General features: G+C 41.8%; 1 protein-coding gene across 1 annotated transcript in view; it reads left to right on the top strand.

The window, feature by feature from the left end:
- Positions 1-23,957, top strand: part of MYH7B (myosin heavy chain 7B) — a 44,096-nt gene that overhangs the window by 18,431 nt on the left and 1,708 nt on the right. Inside the window, 26 exon segments of the mRNA XM_044296305.1 lie at positions 1,170-1,349; positions 2,496-2,631; positions 3,686-3,762; positions 6,206-6,293; positions 7,143-7,260; positions 8,000-8,123; positions 8,451-8,587; positions 8,732-8,987; positions 9,144-9,386; positions 9,477-9,653; positions 9,752-9,897; positions 11,688-11,778; positions 12,718-13,107; positions 13,224-13,350; positions 13,891-14,009; positions 14,108-14,304; positions 14,387-14,736; positions 14,922-15,046; positions 15,130-15,245; positions 15,711-15,903; positions 16,033-16,236; positions 19,486-19,611; positions 19,828-19,998; positions 21,797-21,901; positions 22,088-22,183; positions 22,296-22,433. Coding sequence (XP_044152240.1) covers positions 1,170-1,349; positions 2,496-2,631; positions 3,686-3,762; positions 6,206-6,293; positions 7,143-7,260; positions 8,000-8,123; positions 8,451-8,587; positions 8,732-8,987; positions 9,144-9,386; positions 9,477-9,653; positions 9,752-9,897; positions 11,688-11,778; positions 12,718-13,107; positions 13,224-13,350; positions 13,891-14,009; positions 14,108-14,304; positions 14,387-14,736; positions 14,922-15,046; positions 15,130-15,245; positions 15,711-15,903; positions 16,033-16,236; positions 19,486-19,611; positions 19,828-19,998; positions 21,797-21,901; positions 22,088-22,183; positions 22,296-22,433 — 4,230 coding nt within the window.

Raw genomic sequence — 23,957 nt, 5'->3', positions numbered from 1 at the left:
GTATTTATCTACTATACTGTCCAGTGACAGAGTGTACTATGTTCATCTACCTCAATTGTAATATTCGGTATGGCCATCTATCAAATTGTGCAAATGTTTAAAGAGATTGGGGCACATTTATTAAGACCTGTCATTTTAGTTTGGAAATAAGTATAAACTTGGCATGGCATTCTTTTGACAAATGGTATGCAAATTAGCCCTCTCTCCAAAAAGAAAAGAAAGTTGACCCCATATGAAAGGTAGCTATCCTATAAGTTTAGCATTTAGACCTTTTTCTACGCATAAAACAGGCGTAGAAAATGGTAAGAGACGGGCCTATTGTTTAAATCACGTTTTTATGTTTAACATATATTTAAAGAATTTTTTATGTTTTATTTTTTATTTTTCAAGTCAATATCTATTTTTAAAGACCTTAAAATCCTGCAGTTTTCGCACTGGCCACTAAGCCTAATAACAGGTGCCTTTTCGTGGTCTGTACAGATCACTTATCACAGTTACCTGCTTATTTGTCTTTCTAATCCTGCCTGTAATGATACCATCTCCATGTATAGATATTTCAGGATACTGCATTCACAATAGGCGATTGTCAAATCTTATCTAGTCTTCCCTAGTACAATGTCCTCTGCACAGGTTACATAGCATGTCTAGAAAACTCTCCCATAGAAGTCAATGAGGTCCCCTCCAGACCATTGTGTCCAGGGCCCATAGGGCTGCCGTAAAGCAATTTTCTTAATGCTTTCTAAATGCTGTTAACAGCAGATCATGTTCAGAAAATAAAATAAAAAACTTTGTAATCAGAAAATAAAAACAGATCAGAAAAAAGGATGTGTGTCTGGTTTTAAAAAAGTGGTATTATACCTACTATAAATGGAAAAATGGAAGCTCTTTGCAGCACATTTCGATCAAACGTGTGTCGGACCCATCTAACCAGGCGTCAAGGTGGCTTCCGCAGACGGGTACCGAACACTAATATACCGCCTCTCTTGGACTTATCTAAGCCTACATTTTCAGGGCAGTGTAGGAACCAGCTACATACGTACTCTGCTCAGAAGCCCCAGGCAGATGGGCGTTGCTCAGTCTAAAAGAGGTGCTACCCTCAATATATACTACAAGAAAATTTAGACTAGCACATTCATATTCATTGCATTAACATGCCATTTTGTTTTCAGCCTCTAGGCATCCTTTCCATCCTGGAAGAAGAATGCATGTTTCCCAAAGCATCTGACATGTCCTTCAAAGCAAAGCTTTATGACAACCATTTGGGAAAATCTCCTAACTTCCAGAAACCAAAAGTAGATAAGAAGCGCAGATATGAGCCTCATTTCGAGCTTGTCCATTATGCTGGAGTGGTGAGTTTCAGCTATATATTAAGGGACAGTGGGTACTGCTCTCAGGGCTGTCAGGTATGGTGCCAGTATCAGCAGGATGGTGTGGATAAATAGAGCTTTATTGTAATAGCCCAGCACTGAACAGAGGTTCAGGGCAGTGGTGTAGTGATTCGGGGCCCAGGCCCCAGATAGAAGGCCCTAACAACGCCCCTCCTAGCAGGCTGAAGTAAGTAACAAGTGACCTACTCTTGCCACGAACACAGCATGCCATTCTTGAAGATGTGAGGTTCCCGAACAAGGCTACGATTCACTAGTAGCGGCCCTCAGTTCACTGTGCAATGCTGTCTGCTGTAGGCCAGCATGCTATGCCCTGCCTCTGCGCCTTCCCTTAGTAGTTCCTTAACCGACTTTGCTGTTATAGTCTAGGCCTGCAGAGAGGTGTCCGTCAGTGGTTTTAGCCCCACCTATTGTTAATTAACATATATTTACATGTTGAGCCAAGCCTACTACTAATTAACATATATTTACATGTTGAGCCAAGCCTACTGCTAATTAACATATATTTAAATATTGCACAAAGTGTGAAATGAAAAGTTAATCAGCAGTAGGTGGCACTGTTCATTTTTATTTTCATTTTCACACTGAAAGCGCAATCAGGGCTGAAAGCTAATCTTAAACTGTCACTTTGCTTTATTTTTTTTAAATTCATCCATTTTTTGTTTGTCTCCCACTTTGTCACATCTACATATCACAGCTGAAAAGGAAAACTAAATGCATATCGCATTTTCATTTTATTATGCAGTTCATGAACAAATGGCAAAACCAAAGTGAAGTTTGAGTTCTCTCTTCTCATTTTTCACAATTTTTTTTTTATTTTTTTTTACTATAAAATACCAGTATGGTAATGAAAATTAAATGACAAAAGGCAATTTTAATTTTATTTTTGTCACAAATTACCCATGCTCGAGTCAAAAATGAAATAGCAAATTTATTGATTGCATTTTATTTTTCATTTTGTCATGACTTTTTTTGCATGTGTGGCAAAAGAAATGTCACAAGGGTATTTGTATTTTCATTTTTTTTTTTCTTAATTTGCCTCCCTTATTACTTGAGAACATTTATAATTATGGCATTTGAAAATTGACAGTAAGTTTGTTGTTTGGACAGGTGCCCTACAACATTATGGGATGGTTGGACAAAAACAAGGATCCCTTGAACGAAACTGTAGTAGGTGTGTTTCAGAAGTCCTCCAACAAACTGCTGGCCAGCCTGTATGAAAAGTATGTCAGCTCCTCCTATGCAGGTAATAGTCCGATGCATTATAGGATGTTGGATGGATAGATATTTCAGTACATATTGTGCTTAATCAGCAAAGAGCTCCCTTGCTTGAGAGTGCATTTTGCTATGATTGACTTTGCTCCATTCTCCTTGGACAGCCAAGTGCACCCAGTTTACAAATCCTTATGACACTGCGAGTTCACTTCAGTGGAGCAGTGTTCAGTCCGGGAAATATGAATATGCTCGTGTGAAGCTGGCCTAAATGGATCAGTGAATTAGTTTTGAATCTTACGGGTACAAGAGTGCTTCTCTTCTATGGACCCAAATCCAATATACCTGCCACAATATAAGAAAAGAAGCAGCGCTCCAGTAATAGAAAAAAAAACATGTTTTTGTTCACCAAAAACATCTGGTGAACAAAGGTGAACACTATATTTTGGCCATTCAGATACAGGAAAGTGATGTAGAAATGTCTGCAACAAACCGGCCACATTTACCGTTGATTACGATAATGATATTTTCGGTAATTGTCTGAGGAATATGTCGGAAGATTACCTGATGTATACCACTGACGGGTGCCTGAGAAACAGACCACGCAGAATGCTTTTTTTTTTACTATATGGTATAGTGCAACAGACCAAACTAAACGATACAGCACAAAAATAAACGATATACCGATGTATACTAGCCTGGAGGGATCAAAAAGACACTCTTTTGCCCTCCATGGGCGACTATGGATATGCTTGACATACAGTACAGACCAAAAGAGAATGCCAAGAGTGTGCAAAGCAGTAATCAAAGCAAAAGGTGGCTACTTTGAAGAACCTAGAATATGACATATTTTCAGTTGTTTCACACTTTTTTGTTATGTATATAATTCCACATGTGTTAATTCATAGTTTTGATGCCTTCAGTGTGAATCTACAATTTTCATAGTCATGAAAATAAAAGTATTATAGTGGTGATAGCTTTACTGGCTAACCCAGAAAAAAATTATTTGCAATTTTTTTTCTTTTTTAACAGCACTTAATATCAGATTTTTCTGACTAACACAATACTACGCTATTTTTATTGTACAGATGAACATCAAAAGCCAGGAGTGAAAGAAAAACGAAAGAAAGCAGCTTCATTCCAGACAGTTTCCCAACTTCACAAGGTAATTTCTGCTGTGTAATCACCATTCATCGCTAAGCTTCTGCATACATTATACTGTTAGTTGTGAACTGTAGGTAGTAGTGTAGTACATCCAGCCTCCTTCATCTAATCCAATGTAAATTGTACAATAAAAGCTGCAGGTTATCCGATCATTGAAACGCATGGTAAATAGACCCGTGTCTCTCAGGTATTAGTTTGAACTAGATGGGTGGATGTATTTTCCAACTTTAAAATGTCTCTACGTAAACCTAAAAACTGCGTTCAGATATGCGATGATCCAAAATGTTGGTAACGGAAAGTGTCACCGTCATTGTGAGAGTGAGGCAGTTAAGACTTGCAGTGATGTTTAGTTCAAACCGTATCTTGAACATCACTTTAAGTCTGTACTTTTTCACACTCCAGTGCACACAAAACGAAGATCAGTGAAACAAATTTGAACATAAGGTAAGAAACCCACAGTATTGAATGAAACATAGAAACATAGAATGTGTCGGCAGATAAGAACCATTTGGCCCATCTAGTCTGCCCAATATACTAAGTACTATGGATAGCCCCTGGCCCTATCTTATATGAAGGATGGCCTTATGCCTATCCCATGCATGCTTCAACTCCTCAAGTGAAGGAAGATTTTTGATCCAAATCTGTGTTGATTTAAAGAGGTTTTCCGAGACCTTTATACTGATGACTTATCCTCAGGATAGGTCATCAGCATCTGAGCGTTGAGGGTCCAACACCCGTGACCACTACCGATCAGTTGTTTGAGAATGCACCAGCGAACGCAGCAGTGCCACGGACTTCCCTCAGCTCACCAAACACAGCGCTGTACATTGTATACTGGCTGTGCTCGATTTTGCAGCTCAGCCCCATTAACTTCAATGAACATGACATCCCATGGCCCAGGCCAGTAATTGCTAACCATCGGCATTCCAGCTGTGGTGAAACTACGACTCCCAGCATGCTCCATTCATTTCTGTGGACTTCTGTGAATAGCGAAACAAGTGTGCATCTTGGGAGTTGTAGTTTTACCACAGCTGGAGTGCCGGAAGTTAGCCATCACAGGCCTAGGCAAATCTGCAAGAAGGCCTGTGGTGCTACTGCAACAGCCGGTGCCTTCTGAAACAGCTGATCGGCAGAGGTCCAGGGTGTCAGACCCCCACGATCAGATACTGATGACCTATCCATCTACAGTACATGCATATGACTACTTCCGGCCAACTTGAGCTCACCATTTATTACATTTTATTATTGTTTTGAATATCCTCCATGTAAGGCTAGTTTCACACTAGCGTTATTATTTTCAGGTATTAAGATCCGTCATAGGGTCTCAATACCGAAAAAAAAAAACGCTAGTGTGAAAGTAGCCTAATACTGGGCTTTCTAATCTCATTCAATCCCTTTAAAGGGGTATTCCGGTTTTGCAAGGTTATCCCCTATCCACAGGACAGAAAATCAGGGCTGATGCACATGAACATGTGCGCCCTGTGCTGCAGACCGCCAATAGCAGTCTGCAATGCACAGGCACCGGCCATGTGCCAGCCCTTCGGTGACCCATTCACTTGAATGGGTCCGCCATCCACAAAATTGAGTCCACACCGAAAAAAACCCACATGGAAGCGATCCGCAGTGTTTCCGCTCCATGCCTCCGTTCTGCGCCGTCCCATATCTTGCGGACCCATTCAAATGAATAAGTCTGCACCTGTGATACAGAGAGCACACTGCTGGTGCCTGTATATTGTGGGCCCGCTTTTTGAGGTCCACAGTACGGGCACAAGCCGTACCGATTCATGTGCATGAGCCCTAACTATTAGTTTACTATTACTGATCACGAGAACAGGCATATCGTACCCTGTGGAGCCCCCCAAAATGAACAGAACGGTTACTCGGACATGTGGGCAGCCACTCCATTCATTTCTATACGAGTTCCGGAGATAGCCAAACTCAGCACTTAGCTAGCTCCGTAACTGCCATAGAAACGAATCGGGCAACTGTGCGCATGCCCGACCAGCCGCTTCTTTCTTTTTAGAGGACTCCACTGGGTCCCTGTTTCGTGATCGGTGGTAAGATCCCCATCAATCTAATAGTTATCCCCTATCCTGTGAATAGGGAATAACGTTACATAACCAGAATACCCCTTTAAGTTTTAAAAAACATACTGGTAGGTTAATTGGTCCAAGAGTACAAGATGGTGTGCTCTACTGCGAACAGGGACTAATGTGAGTGACGAATAGTTCTGTACAGAGCTGTGGAATATGTTGCTGGTAAATAAGCAACGTGAAATATAAAATGTTCCTCTGGTCCATATTCTGGCAGCTTTGAGTAGGCATGACTTCTGCATGGTAGTTGGAAGCATTTCTTAACATACTGTAAACTGCAAATGAGAAAATAGTGATATAGAAAATGAAAACAAAACCCACTTACGGTAGCTTTTGTTACTTCTCATGCAGGAAAATCTGAACAAACTGATGACTAATCTGCGGTCAACACAGCCTCACTTTGTCAGATGCATTATTCCCAATGAGACTAAAACTCCAGGTAAGAAAAAAATGCTATCGGCATTGGATGACAGTGTTGGAGAAATACATAGAAGGGCTGGATAGATTAATGAAACGATACAAGAACCATTAAAAACGGCACTAGCTTTTAATGCCCATTTCTGACCTGTTTTATGGACAACAGATACAGATTTGTCTTTTAAAAAGGTCAAAGTTTTCTTACCACATCCTTTATTCTTAAAGGGCATCTGTCAGCAGTTTTGTACCTATGACACTGGCTGACCTGTAACATGTGCGCTTGGCAGCTGAAGACATCTGTGTTGGTCCCATGTTCATATGTGACCGCATTGCTGAGAAAAATAATGTGAATGTATGCAAAATGAGCCTCTAGGAGCAATGGGGGCGTTGCCGTTACACCTAGAGGCTCAGCTCTCTGCAACTGTTGCGTCCTCTGCACTTTGACAGGACCAGACAGAGCAAGCATCGTCAACCCTGACATCAATGTGCAGAGGGCGCAGCAGTTGCAGAGAGAACAAAGTCTCTAGGTGTAATGACAACGCCCCCAGTGCTCCTAGAGGCTCATTTGCATATATTAAAACATTGTTTTCTCAGCAATGCTGGCACATATGAACATGGGACCAACACAGATATCTTCAGCTTCCAAGTGCACATGTAACAGGTCAGCCAGTGTCATAGGTACAGATCTGCTAAATGATGTTTCAGAACATAAGGCATGGTTGAATCCAAATGCATGATGCAGTTGCACCAAAAGTGCACTTCATGAACACAAGGCTGTGAACTGGCAGCACAAACAAAGCAATATGCTACTGTATACATGCATGGAAAAGGTTGCCTTTGACATACCTTAGAAATTCATTTTAATCCATAGGTGCTATGGATCCATTTATGGTCCTTCATCAACTGAGATGCAACGGTGTCCTAGAAGGTATTAGAATTTGCCGTAAAGGATATCCGAACAGACTACTATATGCTGAATTTAAGCAGAGGTGAGCACTCAAGCCTAATGGTAGGGCACTTTCACACTAGCGTTATTCTTTTCTGGTATTGACTTCTGTCCTAGGGGCTTAATACCAGAAAAAAAACTGATCAGTTTAATCATAATGCATTCTGAATGGAGAGCATTCCATTCAGTATGCATCAGTTCAGTCCCTCTTACGGTATTTAGCCGGAGAAAATACCGCAGCATGCGGCATTAATTTCCATTGAAATGTATTAGTGCTGGATCCGGCATTAAAATTGCATGTGCAGACCTTTAAAAATGTGAAAATAATAAATACCGGATCCGTTTTTCCGGATGACAGATACGGTATTTCAATGCATTTGTCAGACGGATCCGCATACGGATTCGTCTACAAATGATATCCGCTTGCATATACGGATTTCCGGATCCGGCAGGCAGTTCCGGCAGACGGAACTGCCTGCCAGATCCTCACAACGCAAGTGTAAAAGTACCCTTAGCAACAACAAGTTTGTATGTAGGGAAAATAAAGCTCTTGCCAGATCAGAAAATGCAAATGCTCTAGAAACAGGAGTTGTAGAATAGCATACAACTTCTTAGTATACAGTAATTTGAGTGAAAAAGTTGTGGACAATGGGGAAAGATTTTCAGTGACAGAAATATGAGGTGGAAAAGTTAACAGTAGGAGAATTTACACTGTAGATATATAACTCTTTATATTGAAAAGGAGCCAGATTTGATATAAAATTATCGCAATTTATCCACAGGTATCGGATCCTCAATCCTAATGCTATCCCAGATGACAAATTTGTTGACAGCAGAAAAGCCACTGAAAAACTACTGGGTTCTCTGGACATTGATCACACACAGTACAAGTTCGGGCACACTAAGGTAGCAGCCATAACCACACTACTCCGCAATAGTTCTCTCTGATACAAGAATAGGCTCTTCATTTAACTATATGTAATAAAGATAATGCATTAAAGATAAATTACATAAGAACCTTGTTTTTTATGTTCTTCCTACCAAAGATTCAATAAGAGAGTTGGTTATGCATGCCTGTGGCAAATCTAAGAGAGTTACAGAGCAAAATCTCCTTTAATGATGATTTGTCTTTATTTTTGTCCCTTTAAATTATAATATTCCATGTTATATTTAGTGACAGAGGAGGTGTGCACCAGTCTTGCCCCTGCTAATCTAAACATTTTTATTCTCTAGGTCTTCTTCAAGGCGGGGTTGCTTGGCCAACTAGAAGAGATGCGAGATGAACGCTTAGCTAAGATTATTACCATGCTGCAGGCCAGAAGCCGTGGTAGAATAATGAGGATTGAGTACCAGAAGATCATTGCAAGAAGGTACTTGACAAGTTTTAAACCAATCTGAAACTTCCATTTTCTTACAAAGAAAAAATTATTACAAAAGTTATATTTGTACCTTCAGTGATATTAGATCATGGTCAAGAGTGGGCAAATTTATGATTTTAACTATTGTCCTGGTAGGGATGCTTTGCTGGTGATCCAATGGAACATAAGAGCCTTCAATGCCGTCAAAAACTGGTCGTGGATGAAGCTCTTTTTTAAGATTAAGCCTCTGCTGAAATCAGCTCAAACAGAGAAAGAGATGGCCAACATGAAGGAAGAATTCGTGAAGTTGAAGGAAGCTTTGGAAAAGTCTGAAGCCAAAAGGAAAGAGTTGGAAGAGAAACAGGTTACACTGAATCAAGAGAAGAATGACCTGGGCCTTCAGCTCCAAGCAGTAAGTTATTAACACTGGGCCGTCAAACATTTGACTATTTCATATTTGTCAACCATTAAACGTGAGGTGAAAAGATTTTCATGTCCTGTAGTGGGTAGATAACGGTGTCTGTTTTTCACATTATAAATAACACTGCATCTGTCTGACTAACTACAGGAGCAAGACAATCTTGCAGATGCAGAAGAACGCTGTGACCTCCTCATCAAAACCAAGATTCAGCTAGAGGCAAAAGTAAAAGAGTTTACTGAGCGACTGGAAGATGAGGAAGAGATGAATTCTGAAATGACTTCCAAGAAGAGGAAACTTGAAGACGAATGTGCGGAACTCAAGAAGGACATTGATGACCTGGAAATTACACTGGCCAAAGTAGAAAAAGAGAAACATGCAACAGAAAACAAGGTGAGATAAGAGTGAATGTTTTATGATATACATATATAAAAAAAAAAACTTTACTCATTTGGTAACTGGTTTCCTTCTACACATGATCAGGTGAAGAACCTTGTTGAGGAGATGGCTGCTTTGGATGAAATTATTGCTAAGCTTACCAAAGAGAAGAAGGCTCTTCAGGAAGCACATCAGCAAGCTCTGGATGACTTGCAGGGAGAAGAAGACAAAGTCAACACACTTACCAAGGCCAAAGCTAAGCTAGAGCAACAAGTGGATGATGTAGGTAGTTTTAAGTCATGGATTTCATGACACGCCATCATATCTCAGAAGTGTCACATGTAATAATAAAACACCAACATATTTTCACCTATATGCAGCTGGAAGGGTCTTTGGAACAAGAGAAAAAACTGAGAATGGATCTAGAGCGTGCAAAACGGAAACTGGAGGGAGATCTGAAACTTACCCAGGAATCTGTAATGGATCTGGAGAATGACAAACAGCAGTTGGAAGAGAAACTGAAAAAGTAAGCAGTACATCAGGTGCTCAATAGATATCACAAATGAAATAACCAGTGTAACAATAATTGTAATTTACCTCAAACCATAACTGTTGTGGACTATAAACAGCTAAAAATAAGGCTGTGTTCACACCACATTTGTCCTGTAGGTTCATGGCATACATTTAGAATTGCTTCGTATGTATATAGCCTGCAAAAAGCCATTTTGCCATACTTTTGAGCATTGTGTATAGACGTAACATTTCTCTTGCATTGAAATGCGTATTCAACTACATTTTTCAATGCGGAGCCTTCGGTTAAAAAAATAAAATAAAGCATACTGCATAAAATGGGAGTCAATGGGTGGCATATGCAGGTGTATAGCTTAGTATACACTGGGATTTTACAGTCAGTGTATAAATAAAAATGAGGTCTAAAAAGAGCCCTGGCCATTAATTACAGAGTGGCTTACAAAACAAGCTGGCCAGTCACATTAGATGTACATTGGCTGAACCAGCCAACCATCTAATCTGTGCGGGGGGCCTCCTGACTGCAAATGTCTGAAGATATAAGGATCAGGCAGTTGGATTTCAACATGCCCAATCCTTTTGTTCTCGGGAAGATAAGACGCTGCCAGGTGTCTGGAAGCAGCTTTATCTCCTCTTCTCATCCATGGCCCAGTATGCATTTGATGTATGGGGCACTGGGAAAGATAGCTGTCAACTAAACATCTATGGCCAGCCTTAGAGTGTTTAATTGTACTTACAAAAAAAAAAAAAAAGTTTAATGTCATAGTGACATATCAAAGGTTTTGTAGAAGTAATGTGTGGAGATAGCACCAGCGCCCAATATTCAATTCCGCAATGCATTGCTCACAATGGACAGGCTCATCACCACTCAATCAGTACATAAGAAAAAGGCAACGTTTCAGCTTATCACTAGCCCTTCTCAAGCCATGACTGGCTTGTAATAAGCCAAAATGTTGCTGACTGGTTTGGAATAAAGCCGCAAGATGGAGATGCTGGCGACATGCTTTTTATTTTGGATATCAAAAGGTTTTGATCAGCGAGGGATCCGAGAGTTGCGACCCAGCTGATTGCTAAAATGAACATAAGGAAGCGCCCAGAGCTCCATCTCTCCTTGCTGATGTAGATGGGCTCTATGAAAAGTCTATGAGCTCCTCTCCAGTTTGTTTTCAGCAGTGAGGAGGGATTGCGCTTCTTTCTCAGTGTTTTAGCAATCGGTGGTGGTTTTAGCGCTCCACAGATCAAAAACTCTGATATATCACTATGACATATCAAAAGTTAAAAAAAAATACAGGTCTACAGTATGATCACTGACTTTATTGTACTCTCTTCACACTTGAAGCCCTTTTACACAGGCTGCTAATCAGGTTAATGAATATTCATTTCCTTATTACCGTCCGGTGTAAACATTACCGACGATCGGCCAACAAATGGCAAATGCTCATTTGTCGTTGATCTCCTCTTTTATGTGTGCATAAAAAAATGATTGTCTGTGGGCAGGATATCTCCCCCTGTAAACAGGAGATGGGCTGCAAACAATGTACTCATCCAGGGGATGAGTTTGCAAAAATGATAATTTATTCAAATCCCTCCTGATTATTGCCCTAATTTAATATAAACGAGCGCCAATCTTTATTATCTCTCAGCGCTCATTATAAGCAATTCATTTGCCTTTGTAAAAAGACCCTTACCTACTTATCTCAAATGTGTCTCACTGTGTTAATAATATACTGAATAATTTGATAGTATCCGTATAGTTGACTTCCTGGACTTGTTCTTCGTGTTCTGTAGGAAAGATTTCGAGATAAGTCAGCTAAACTCAAGAATCGAGGATGAGCAAATGATGTCCGCTCAGCTACAGAAGAAAATCAAAGAACTTCAGGTAATTTTTGGACTTTGCTGAGTGTACCTTTTGTTAAAGGTTTGTTTGCATCCATGTATTTGACAAGTAATATTAGAATTATTAAACAGAAGAAAAATTGTATTCAGATATTAGATGTAAAAATAACTAAATTGTTAATCTCCAATAGTTATATATTAACTTACACACATTGGGGGACATTTACCGTATTTATCGGCGTATAACACGCACTTTTTCCCCCTGAAAATAGGGGGCAAATGATGTATGCGTGTTATACGCCGATATAATGTTAAGAAGCCATGTTTTTACATACCGAATGTATAACATTAAGACGGCGCAGCGCCTGCCGCAGCTCCCTCCTCATGCGCCGCCTGTCCCAGCTCCCTCTGTCATGCGGCGCCTGCCCCAGCTCACTCTGTCATGCGCCGCTTGCCTGTTCATTCATAAAGTGAGATAAGCAGGCAGGCGGCGCATGAGGAGGGAGCTGGGGCAGGCGGCGCATGAGGAGGGAGCTGGGGCAGGCGGCGCATCAGGAGGGAGCTGAGACAGGCGGCGCAAGCTATTTATGCCACTATTGTGCTGAAAAAAAATTTGGGGAAATTATGGCGCATGCCATATTTGCACCATAATTAGCTTTTTTGGGGTTCTTTTTTTAAACTACAATAGTGGCAGGGCTTTGCATGGCCCGCTGGATTTACCATAACTTACACCAGAAACTGGCATAGGTGATAGACTGGCATAGACTTGAGCTATCTCCTCTGGCTGGAGGAGACTTGAGTTTCTGGCGCATAGAGGGCCAGCCATGTGACAAATTTATGAAAAGGCATCTTACTCCAGCACAGGGGATCAGGACTACAATATGGGAATGCCAGTCTTGATAAATCTCCCAAATTCTTGAGTGAGTAGAAATTATGAAAACCTCTGAGTACTATCAAACTAATTCCTTCATTTATCACATAGGCACGTATTGAAGAACTGGAAGAGGAGTTGGAAGCAGAGCGAGCTACCCGAGCAAAGGTGGAGAAACAACGCTCTGAAGTAGCCAAAGAGCTAGAGGAATTAAGCGAGCGTCTAGAAGAAGCTGGTGGGGCCACATCTGTCCAGATTGAGATGAACAAGAAGCGGGAAGCTGAATTCTTGAAGTTACGCAGGGATCTGGAAGAAGCCACACTTCACCATGAAGCCACTGCTGCTGGTCTGAGGAAGAAGCATGCGGACACTGTGGCTGAACTTGGGGAGCAGATTGACAGCCTGCAGCGGGTTAAGCAGAAACTGGAGAAAGAGAAAAGTGAGATGAAGATGGAACTAGATGATTTGTCTTCAAACATTGAACAACTCTTAAAAAATAAGGTCAGAGATCTTGCCTGGTTTGAGCTGAGTAGATGTAATAATCAGCAGTGAACTTCAAAATTAGAAGGGAGACATCTGCACATTTTTTTGATTTTATGAAATTTTTTAAATTATAGGGGAATGCAGAGAAGTTATGCCGGACGTATGAGGACCAACTAAGTGAATCAAAATGCAAAGTAGATGAATTACAAAGACAATTAGCTGACATGTCCCTGCACAGAGCAAGACTACAGACAGAGAACGGTAAGATAACTTACTTAAAGAGTAGTTGTTTACTTTAACACAATTTCATTTAATTTAAATAGAGAATGGTGCAATTAGCACATTTCTAAATTGTGTCAGTAAAAGAATATGTCTGTTTCCACCTGAAAAAAAAAAAAGCCTGCCCATCAGCGCTGGTGACATCACTGGGCTTCCTGGCAGCCCGGTTAGTCACCGGAACTCCTGAAAATGCCGATTTAGCGCAAGGCAAAGGAGAGCATCGGAGCATGAACTGCTTTGATGCTCAAGTCAGGGGGGCTGCCTGGGTGAAAATGGAGGTATGTCCGGGTTCAGCACTGAACCCGGACAACCCCTTTAACTTGCAGTCTACTACCTGTTGTCAGGCAAGTTCCGTCCCTAGTAACAGAGACTCAAAGACGGGTGAGAGGAATTGGGGACATGTCAGAGCTAGCTGAGATCCTGAGCCTAATCAGAGCTTTTAGTTCTGAAATGAAATCTGGGGTAAAGAGGTAACTTATATCGCAAAGCAAAAACTGCTGTTCTATCTATGTGGGTTGTTAGGAGAACTCTCTCGTCTTCTGGAGGAAAAGGAATCTCTTGTCAACCAGCTGAGCAGGGGCAAGGCTTCCTTCACTCAGAGCATCGAGGAGCTGAAAAGGCAACTGGAAGAGGAGACAAAGGTAAAGATGTGGACCATACTAGTGATAACATGACACACAGGGCTGCATGTAGGATATCATAGTAAAATTGCTATAACAAAGCCTACTTTCTGTTTTAGTCTAAAAATGCATTAGCGCATGCACTGCAAGCATCTCGTCATGACTGCGATCTTATGCGCGAACAATATGAAGAGGAACAGGAGGCCAAAGCAGAGTTGCAAAGGTCTCTATCAAAGGCAAATGCAGAGGTGGCTCAGTGGAGGAACAAATATGAAACTGATGCCATTCAGAGGACTGAAGAGCTGGAAGATGCCAAGTATGTTTAATTTCATTCTCACTTTCCCAAGAACTTAATTTTACAGAGAGGTTCTTGCTCATAAAAATGTATTAATTTTCAGGAAGAAGCTTGCGGCACGGCTTCAGGATGCTGAGGAAGCAATAGAAGCTGCAAACGCCAAGTGCTCCTCACTAGAAAAGACCAAGCATCGTCTCCAGACTGAAATTGAAGACTTGGTTATTGACTTGGAGCGAGCAAACTCTGCTGCTGCAGCATTAGACAAGAAGCAAAGAAACTTTGACAGGATCCTGACAGAATGGAAGCAGAAATATGAGGAGACCCAGGCTGAGCTGGAGGCATCACAAAAGGAATCCCGCAGCTTGAGCACTGAGCTCTTCAAGCTGAAGAACGCATATGAGGAGTCTTTAGACAATCTAGAAACAATGAAACGAGAGAACAAAAATCTGCAAGGCAAGTAGACAAAGATTATGACAATGCAGGGGACATGTAGCATTGCCATGCAACCCAGCCCTCTGTTCTGACTCAGGGGGTCCTAAATTAGTCCTTCTATGACAGATCTGGACAATTTCCCATAATTATATTTACAGCTGTACTACTATAGCTTTCTGTAATATTCATTTCTTTCTCTGCTCCAGAGGAGATTGCTGATCTGACCGATCAAATTAGTTCCAGCAGCAAAACAATTCATGAGCTTGAAAAGGTGAAGAAGACCCTAGAAAGTGAGAAGAGCGATATTCAAGCAGCCCTTGAAGAGGCGGAGGTAAGTGTGAATACAAGAGTTACCCATAATGTGTACTGGATGACATTTTTCATTTTTTGCCCTGACAATATAATACATTACAGGGCGCTTTGGAGCATGAAGAGAGTAAGACTTTGCGTATTCAACTTGAGTTGTCTCAGATCAAAGCAGACGTGGACAGAAAACTGGCAGAAAAGGATGAAGAAATAGAAAATCTCAGGTAAGGCTCATAACTGTGAGCAGTTTATACGTCTAATTTCCCTACACATTTAGGCTATACAGGTTAAATATGGAAAACAATACTTGCCAGAAATTTGTTAATAGGAGACACCAAGGTTTTTGGTTGGTCAGCTATGGCCAGCAAATGGGATCAGAATCAAAGATACGATAAAACCCTCCTACAAAAACAGAAGCATGTCCATGCTCAAAATAGTAGACCCTTAATCCTTCATGGAAATTTGTAACTAGCAAATTTCAACCACAAATATTTGAGGAAATAAGCTGGAGCTCTTGAAGGACAAACTCCCTTATTTCTGTACTTCGACCTCTTTAAATTAGCTCTTTAAAATAATAATTGAACATACAAGTTGCACAAGTCCTCAGCAATTTCATTGACTTTTCTTTTACTATGTAACGTTAAATTGCAATTAATTCTGGAAATCATCTAACTGCTTGTTTTTTGCAGGCGTAATCACCAGCGTGCTATGGAATCCATGCAGGCGAGTCTGGATGCAGAGGCTAAAGCCAGGAATGAGGCCATTCGACTGAAAAAGAAAATGGAAGGGGATCTGAATGAAATGGAAATCCAACTCAATCACGCCAATCGTCAGGCTGCAGAGTCACAGAAGATGGTCCGACACCTGCAATCTCAGCTAAAGGTCGGTATTTAATTGTAAATGTAATCTATTGACCATAGCCTTGCATGATGCTACTTGTTTACAGACTCCTGCGAGGTATATAAACTATTCAATATAGAAATATGTCTCATTTTTGTATTTGTCTTCCAGGATCTGCAAATTGAGCTGGATGATACCCAACGGCACAACGATGACTTAAAGGAACAAGCTGCGGCCCTCGAGAGGCGTAATAATCTGCTGCTGGCTGAAGTAGAGGAACTGAGGGCGGCACTGGAGCAGGCTGAGAGAGGAAGGAAACTGGCGGAGCAAGAACTGCTGGAGGCTACGGAGAGGGTCAACCTTCTGCATGCACAGGTGTGCTAAGTAATGATGGAATAGACAGTACTTGTTAAAGAACAGGTAACTTAGTAGCTTGCATTAAATGGATCTGTAAGGCTGTTCTGGCAGAGAAAACCCTGTCGGAGATCACCGGATCTGTTCACCGCATGATCCCATTGACTATAATGGATCTGGCCGCTTTCCAGCATAAGTGCCAGTTTTCAGCCGGACAAAGCTGGCAAACAACCGGTTCCCTGCTGGATCCCTTTACACTTAAATGGGATCCTACAATGAACAACATTATCCGGTGAACTCTGGCAGGCTGTCCTCTGCCGGAACAGCCTGTCGGGTCCATTTAATGCAAGTTTGAACCTACCTTAAAGATGCTTCCTGAATAGTTAGGAGCTGAGCCAGGACATGGTCATAGACAAATAAGACAACAAGCACACACATATACACACATACACTCACTCATTGTACTTGCCTACTTTTGGGTGGTGACATGAGGGGGATTCCAAAAACTGTAGTGAAACTGCTATGTGCATCTACACCTTATGATCATTTTTGTAACTAAAAATTATTCCTCCTAATACCTCTTGTGAGGTGATGCGGCCTCTTTCACACTTGCGTTGTCCGGATCCGGCGTGTACTCCACTTGCCGGAATTACACGCCGGATCCGGAAAAACGCAAGTGAACTGAAAGCATTTGAAGACGGATCCGTCTTCAAAATGCGTTCAGTGTTACTATGGCAGCCAGGACGCTATTAAAGTCCTGGTTGCCATAGTAGTAGTGGGGAGCGGGGGAGCGGTATACTTACAGTCCGTGCGGCTCCCGGGGCGCTCCAGAATGACGTCAGAGCGCCCCATGTGCATGGATGACGTGCCATGCGATCACGTGATCCATGCGCTTGGGGCACCCTGACGTCACTCTGGAGCGCCCCGGGAGCCGCACGGACGGTAAGTATACTGCTCCCCCGCTCCCTACTACACTTTACCATGGCTGCCAGGACTTTAGGGTCCCGGCAGCCATGGTAACCATTCAGAAAAAGCTAAACGTCGGATCCGGCAATGCGCCGAAACAACGTTTAGCTTAAGGCCGGATCCGGATCAATGCCTTTCAATGGGCATTAATTCCGGATCCGGCCTTGCGGCAAGTTTTCAGGATTTTGGGCCGGAGCAAAAAGCGCAGCATGCTGCGGTATTTTCTCCGGCCAAAAAACATTCCGGTCCGGAACTGAAGACATCCTGATGCATCCTGAACGGATTTCTCTCCATTCAGAATGCATTAGGATAAAACTGATCAGGATTCTTCCGGCATAGAGCCCCGATGACGGAACTCTATGCCGGAAGAAAAGAACACAGGTGTGAAAGAGCTAAAAGGTGGTCACAAATTCCCACTAACCCCTCATTGGTTAAGACAGTGGTGCTTCTTTTAACTCATTTGTGATTTAACCTTAGGCCACTTCAATCAGTATGCCAAAAGCTGTGTTTTCCCAGTCTTTCCATTATACTTTTTCCCAGTTTACGTTAGACTTCTGTACTTGCAGCAGTCGTGTTTTCTGGCTTTTGTTTAGATTTTGGTAATAGCAGCAACTTTTTGGGAAAAAAAAAAATCAGTTTTTGCTAAAATTAGGAAAAATTGCAACAAAGACAAATGAACAAATGACTATTGTATACTGAACTAAGAAACTTGTCACTTTTTTAGAAGGGAGATTTAAAAAAGTGACCATAGCTGAAGTCCCATTAAATAAAGCAGAGATCTAAAAAAACTTTCCTTTTCTGTAAGGTATTATACACTGGTTTTAGTTTCTAAACAGGAAGGACTGTATTGGGCTGAGGAGAATCATCAAAGGTGTTGTCCGGGTCCTGCGCTATCACTGTGTGAGACGCACAGAATCTCATAGTTGTATCTAATACATAGGGTATACAGGACACCAGCGTTCCTCAATAAGATGGGTATACAGTTAATTGCCCTAAGTGTGATATACCAGACGTACATATAATCCATATGTTTTGGGAATGTTCTGTCTTGGGGCCCTTCTGGTGAGCAGTATTGAATATTATTTTTGAGGTCTATAAAATCAGACTTCCAGCTGAACCGTTAACATGTGTACTGGGCTTATTACAAGATGATTCCACAGAGGGTATTAGTATTGGTATAAGTAGATCACTATATCAGGCCAGGAAGCTGATATATAATTGGTTTAGAGAGGGGAGTGTATTATAAAAGAGGTACTATTAAAAAGTTTGAGTCTATCTGGGGACCATGGCTGGCGACGCCAGGATTGCCCTCTAGACGCCTGCTAACCATGTCAATGGGGCGATATTGCCAGGTGATATAAACATGGAAATACTATAGGTCTATTGGAATGTGAGACACATCAGGAGCGAGGACTATAACATCACAAACCGAAAAAGAAGAGAGGAATAAAGTCAATTCGGCATGGTACGGTTCAGGGTAGGGAGGGAGATGGAGGTTATACAATTGTATATGTTTAGTCTTTGACTACTGTTATACCCAAATTGGGTTTATATACGTTCATACATGTGGATTTGTACTAATTTCATATATGCACAAAATTTAGCAAATTTATAATAAAAAAGGTTTGATTTAAAATAAAATAAAAAAGTGTTGTCCAGCACTTTTATATTGCCGGCCTATCCTAAAGGTACAACCACACAGCAAGGTTGTGCTACGGTTGAGTACCACGCTGCCTTTTATTTAACTAATGAAGACTGCACTGTATTAGGCAGTCTGCATTGGTAATGGCCCAGCGCTGTGTGGTCATACCCTAACGATAGGTCATCAATATCTGATCTGCGTGGGTCTGACACCCTGCTGACCAGCCGCTCTTGTTAAGTGGACAGAGCTGGTTACTGCAGTGCTGCTTTCACTCACATCAATGGGAGTAGTGCTACAGTAACCACTTCTGTCCACTACACAACGGTTGGAGCAGTGTGGTTCTGGTGCCGGAGCTAGCAAATCAGTTGATCGGTGGAGGTAAAAGGTGTTGGACACCTAAGTATAGGCCAGCAATATAAAAGTACTGGACACCCCCTTTCATGGATTCTAATAAAACATATTGAGTTAAATAGTATGATTGGATTGACCAAATAGTTTCTGGGATGAATACTGGCAGATATAGTCTGCAACTGGTCCTGGGCCTACAACACATTAGCAGAGACCTAATAAGGATAGTAACATTGTCATAGCTTCAAGTGCATGTTAAATATTTACCAAATACCATTAAATTAATCAATCTGTCTACTGTATTTACCTACCAGAACACCGGCCTTATTAATCAGAAGAAGAAGTTGGATGCAGATATCTCACAATTGACCACTGAGGTAGAAGAAGCTGTCCAGGAATGTCGGAACGCTGAGGAAAAAGCTAAGAAAGCCATCACTGATGTAAGATTCGGCTCATTCTTAGTATATTATACATAACATTATGAAACATGCTGGCTAAGAAATGACCAGCCTGTAGTGTCTCAGATTCTCATGAGAAGGATTAGGTTCACTGTAGGAGACCATCTCTGTCTAGGAATCATGGTCCTACAAGACATATAAAGAGGGGTCTTTTATAAACGAGAGTGTTCTAATAGGCTCTGTATGTCACCCACACAGGCAGCAATGATGGCAGAGGAGCTGAAGAAAGAACAAGACACCAGCTCTCACCTTGAGAGGATGAAGAAGAATATGGAGCAAACCATAAAAGATCTACAGATGCGTCTAGATGAAGCTGAACAAATAGCCTTGAAAGGAGGGAAGAAACAGATCCAAAAACTTGAAGCAAAGGTGCGTCTTCAACATGTGCATTTGACCTTAAAGAGGTTGTCTCCTCTCGCCGTTAGTAAGGCGAGATGAGACACAGTCCCGACCACCAGCCATCTGGAAAACAGCGGAGCGCTCGCTGTTTCAGTAGCTGCCATTGTGGTGCATGAGACCTAACTTAGAAAGAGCATAGCTTGCTGTGTTATGCTGTTTCGTAGCTCTCATGCACCACAATGGGAGCTACTGAAACAGCGAGCGACAGAGCGCGCTACTGTTTCCCGGCTGGCTGGTGGTCGGGACTGTGTCTCATCTCGCCTTAGTAATGGCAAGACGAGACAACCCCTCTAAAGACTGTGTATACATTTAATGGCGCCAAAACATCTTAGAAGAAAAATGTAAGAACTTTCTATATATTCTTGTTTTAAAATATCCCACTGATATTAATCTACAGCTCTTATATGAAGAACCATTTATCTCCAGGACAACAAATTACAAACAAACCCTGTGTGGTCTGATCTTGCACTTTTCTTTCCTTTCCGCTCTTTACTTCTAACTAGCATACATTCTTTAAGTTAGCAAGAAGTAGGGAACACATGAAAAGAAGATTTCTACAGAATCCAACTACACTGGGTTTGTGGTCTCTGAACTTGGAATCACAAGGTTGGCAAAAGGAGCTGTAGACAACAAAAACTGTAGAATATTTTTAAAACTTTGCTTAAGGTCCTATTAGACTGCACAATTTTGGGCCAATTATTGGGAATGCAAACACTCGTTCCTGATAATTGGCACATATAAATCGAGCAGGCGATCAACTGAGCTTGTTCATCGGCTGATTGACATCTTTCCTCAGGTTGAATAATGCCCAATAATCAACAGCACATGTTCCTGTGTAATCAGGGATGTGCTTCTATAGGAAGAGAATGAGGGAGGAACAACTGGTAGCAATTGTTCCTCTCTCATTCAAAGTCTGAATAGGCTCGTGTAATCAAGCAGGTGCAAACTGGCGCTGATCGAAGATTATTTTTTTATTTTGCCCTGAAGTTAAGGCTGTATAACAAAGCACAATTATTGGGATGGAAGCGTTCCCTCCCGGTAATCGCCTGCTCACTAGTGGAGAAGACCATTCCTATTACATGCAGTGATCTCCTCCACAGCATGGAAAGGAACAATCGCTATGCCATCGCTCATCCCCATGCTGTATAGTGGTTTGCCGGCGGTAGATCGTTGCCTGCAAAAGATATTTAACATGTCGAAAGATTTGGATTGCCTGATGATCGAGCCCGTCTCTAGACCTTGACTAGAGACAATTGACTAATTTTACGTTAATAGACCCTTGGTGATATAATAGAAAATGTGCTTTGTTGGCGTTTTGCCGATAGTCAAACTGTCTATTACAGAGTTGCATTTGCCACACAAGACAACCAAGGAGAAAATATAGATCCTTATTACATATGCAACGCTGTAAATAGTGAATTTTCTGAGATTTACTGATCCCTTTTATTGCATGGCATGCGTGCGTGCTACATGCGCCACAGGGATCATGAAAAGATGACTTGGGAATATTTCTTGGGGTTGTCACATTTGCGATATTAAAAAGGTCTTGAAAAGGCTTTTCCCGCCAAGGACTTCTGGCACCTCAGGCCTGATTAATGATATCTGCTCAAAACGTCAAAAGTTTTTTTGTGGTGAAAAGCCCTTTATAGATAATGCTATGGCCGCAAATTGTGATTTTAATTTCTCACAACAATATACTGAGTTAACACTCAAAGATGAAGAGCTCTACACCAAGTATACCTATATCTGTTCATTATGTTATTACCAGGTGAGAGAGTTGGAAGGAGAACTTGAGATCGAGCAAAAGAAGAATGCCGAAACTCAGAAAGGAATAAGGAAATATGAGAGGAGGATTAAGGAGCTCACCTACCAGGTAATGTCTCCACATCTCAGTATTACATTTTCCTGGATAATAAAATATTTAAACAACTTCATCTATACTGAGCATGAAAAACATGCAATCATCCCTGCTGTAAGTGCCCATAAATGATATAATAAATGGTATTCAAGCAGAATACACAGACATTTACACAGTAACATGGTGGTTTCTTTCTTACAGACTGAAGAAGATCGGAAAAACCTGGCCCGAATGCAGGACCTGATTGATAAACTGCAGATGAAAGTCAAGAGCTATAAGCGCCAATCTGAGGAGGCTGTAAGTAACTTATGTTAAGATGACATTACTGCCACAAAACTAATTTTGCAGTCATCAATTCCCATCATACTGAGTAAAGTTAAAATAAAATCTTACCGTATACCTACAACAGGAGACGCAGGCCAACTCCAACCTACAGAAGTACAGGAAGGTCCAACATGAACTGGATGATGCAGAAGAACGAGCAGATGTAGCAGAGGCACAAGTTAACAAGCTGCGTTCCCGAACAAGAGAAGCGGCTTCTTCCAAGGTAAAAACTACTTTTTAAAATTTGTCTCTTATTGGGAATATTGTGCGTTCCCCTTCCTTAAAGGGATTCTGTCACCTCTTTTTAGAGATGCGGACATGCATGGCTAGATCACCGCTAGCATGTCGCCTAGCTCTGTGTGGTTTTATTGATACTAAAAATATATATATATATATATATATAAAAAAGGTGAAATAACGAGGCAGCACTTCCAGCTTTAGGTGTACGGGTGAAGACCCCAAACTTTCATCCAAGCGACGTTTCGGCCTACTCAATGAGGCCTTTATCAAGCTTGATAAAGGCCTCATTGAGTAGGCCGAAACGTCGCTTGGATGAAAGTTTGGGGTCTTCACCCGTACACCTAAAGCTGGAAGTGCTGCCTCGTTATTTCACCTTTTGTATATCGTGGAGGAGTGGCCTACCTCTGTGGGGATTTGCACCCAGTCCACCAACTCTGACTGTGCTGCTGCACTATTTGTGTTATATATATATATATATATATATATATATATATATGTAAATCAGCCTGGTAAGGAGCCGAAGGGGCTGTACTAACTGTTCTGGAGCCCAGCCATGCCCACTGAAGGAGCCCAGCCCCGCATGTATCCACGAATCTCCTTGCTCAGAAAGTCAGATCGCCGCGAGCTCGCGCATGCGCAGTTCCTTCCCTGAGGCTGATGCCAGCACAGGGAAGGAACACTATGCCGACACTGCGCATGTGCAAGCTCACGGCGATCTGACTTTGTGAGCAAGGAGGGGATTCCTGGATACAGGTGGTGCTGGGGTCCTTTCACAGGGGGGCATGGCTGGGCTCCAGAACCCCCCTTGGGCTCCTTACCAGGCTGATTTACAATCGTTATGGGACAGGTATATTGCGGACATGCTAGCGGCGATCTAGCCGTGCATGTCCGCATCTCTATAGGGTAAAAAGAGGTGACAGAATCCCTTTCAATATCTGCGGTATTTCATTAATCTAGTTGGTTCATGCACCAATAGAAGTTGTAACTTGGGTTTGAGGTGTACAATAGACAGGGAAAAAATACACTGTTGCTGCCTCTGCAGCGCATGTACCTTGCTCCTGGCTTGTCATGGTGGCTGTGACTCTCCACTGTTGGTTACCAACTTTATATCCCCCATCTCTTTTAGCAAGGTTCATTTTTCACTGTACTAGGAACACACCTAGTCCAGGATTTAGTTAAGGTACTGTGCAAGTTCCACTGCTCGTATAAGTAGACAAAAAATGATTAAGACAAGACATCCTTTTCGGGAGGATTCGGTTTAGGTAAAAATCAAAAGGGGATCTCTTATGAAGACAACCCCTGTGCATAAGCTCCATCATCGCATATGGATATCATAGAGATGGCGGTCTCCTGCTCATGACCCCCTCCAAGCTATAATACAGAGCCACTCTATATGTGCGGCTTGCGTTCTGGCAGACTTGAGCTGTCCATCCTTGTATTACAAGGGCTGCTGTCTAAATGGCCGCCATGCCCTGCAGTGGCATACCTGGCTGGCCTTTGCTTCTCT

Source organism: Bufo gargarizans, chromosome 6 (assembly GCF_014858855.1).
Source record: "Bufo gargarizans isolate SCDJY-AF-19 chromosome 6, ASM1485885v1, whole genome shotgun sequence".
NCBI lineage: Eukaryota > Metazoa > Chordata > Amphibia > Anura > Bufonidae > Bufo > Bufo gargarizans.
This window is presented reverse-complemented; position numbering and strand designations above follow the sequence as displayed.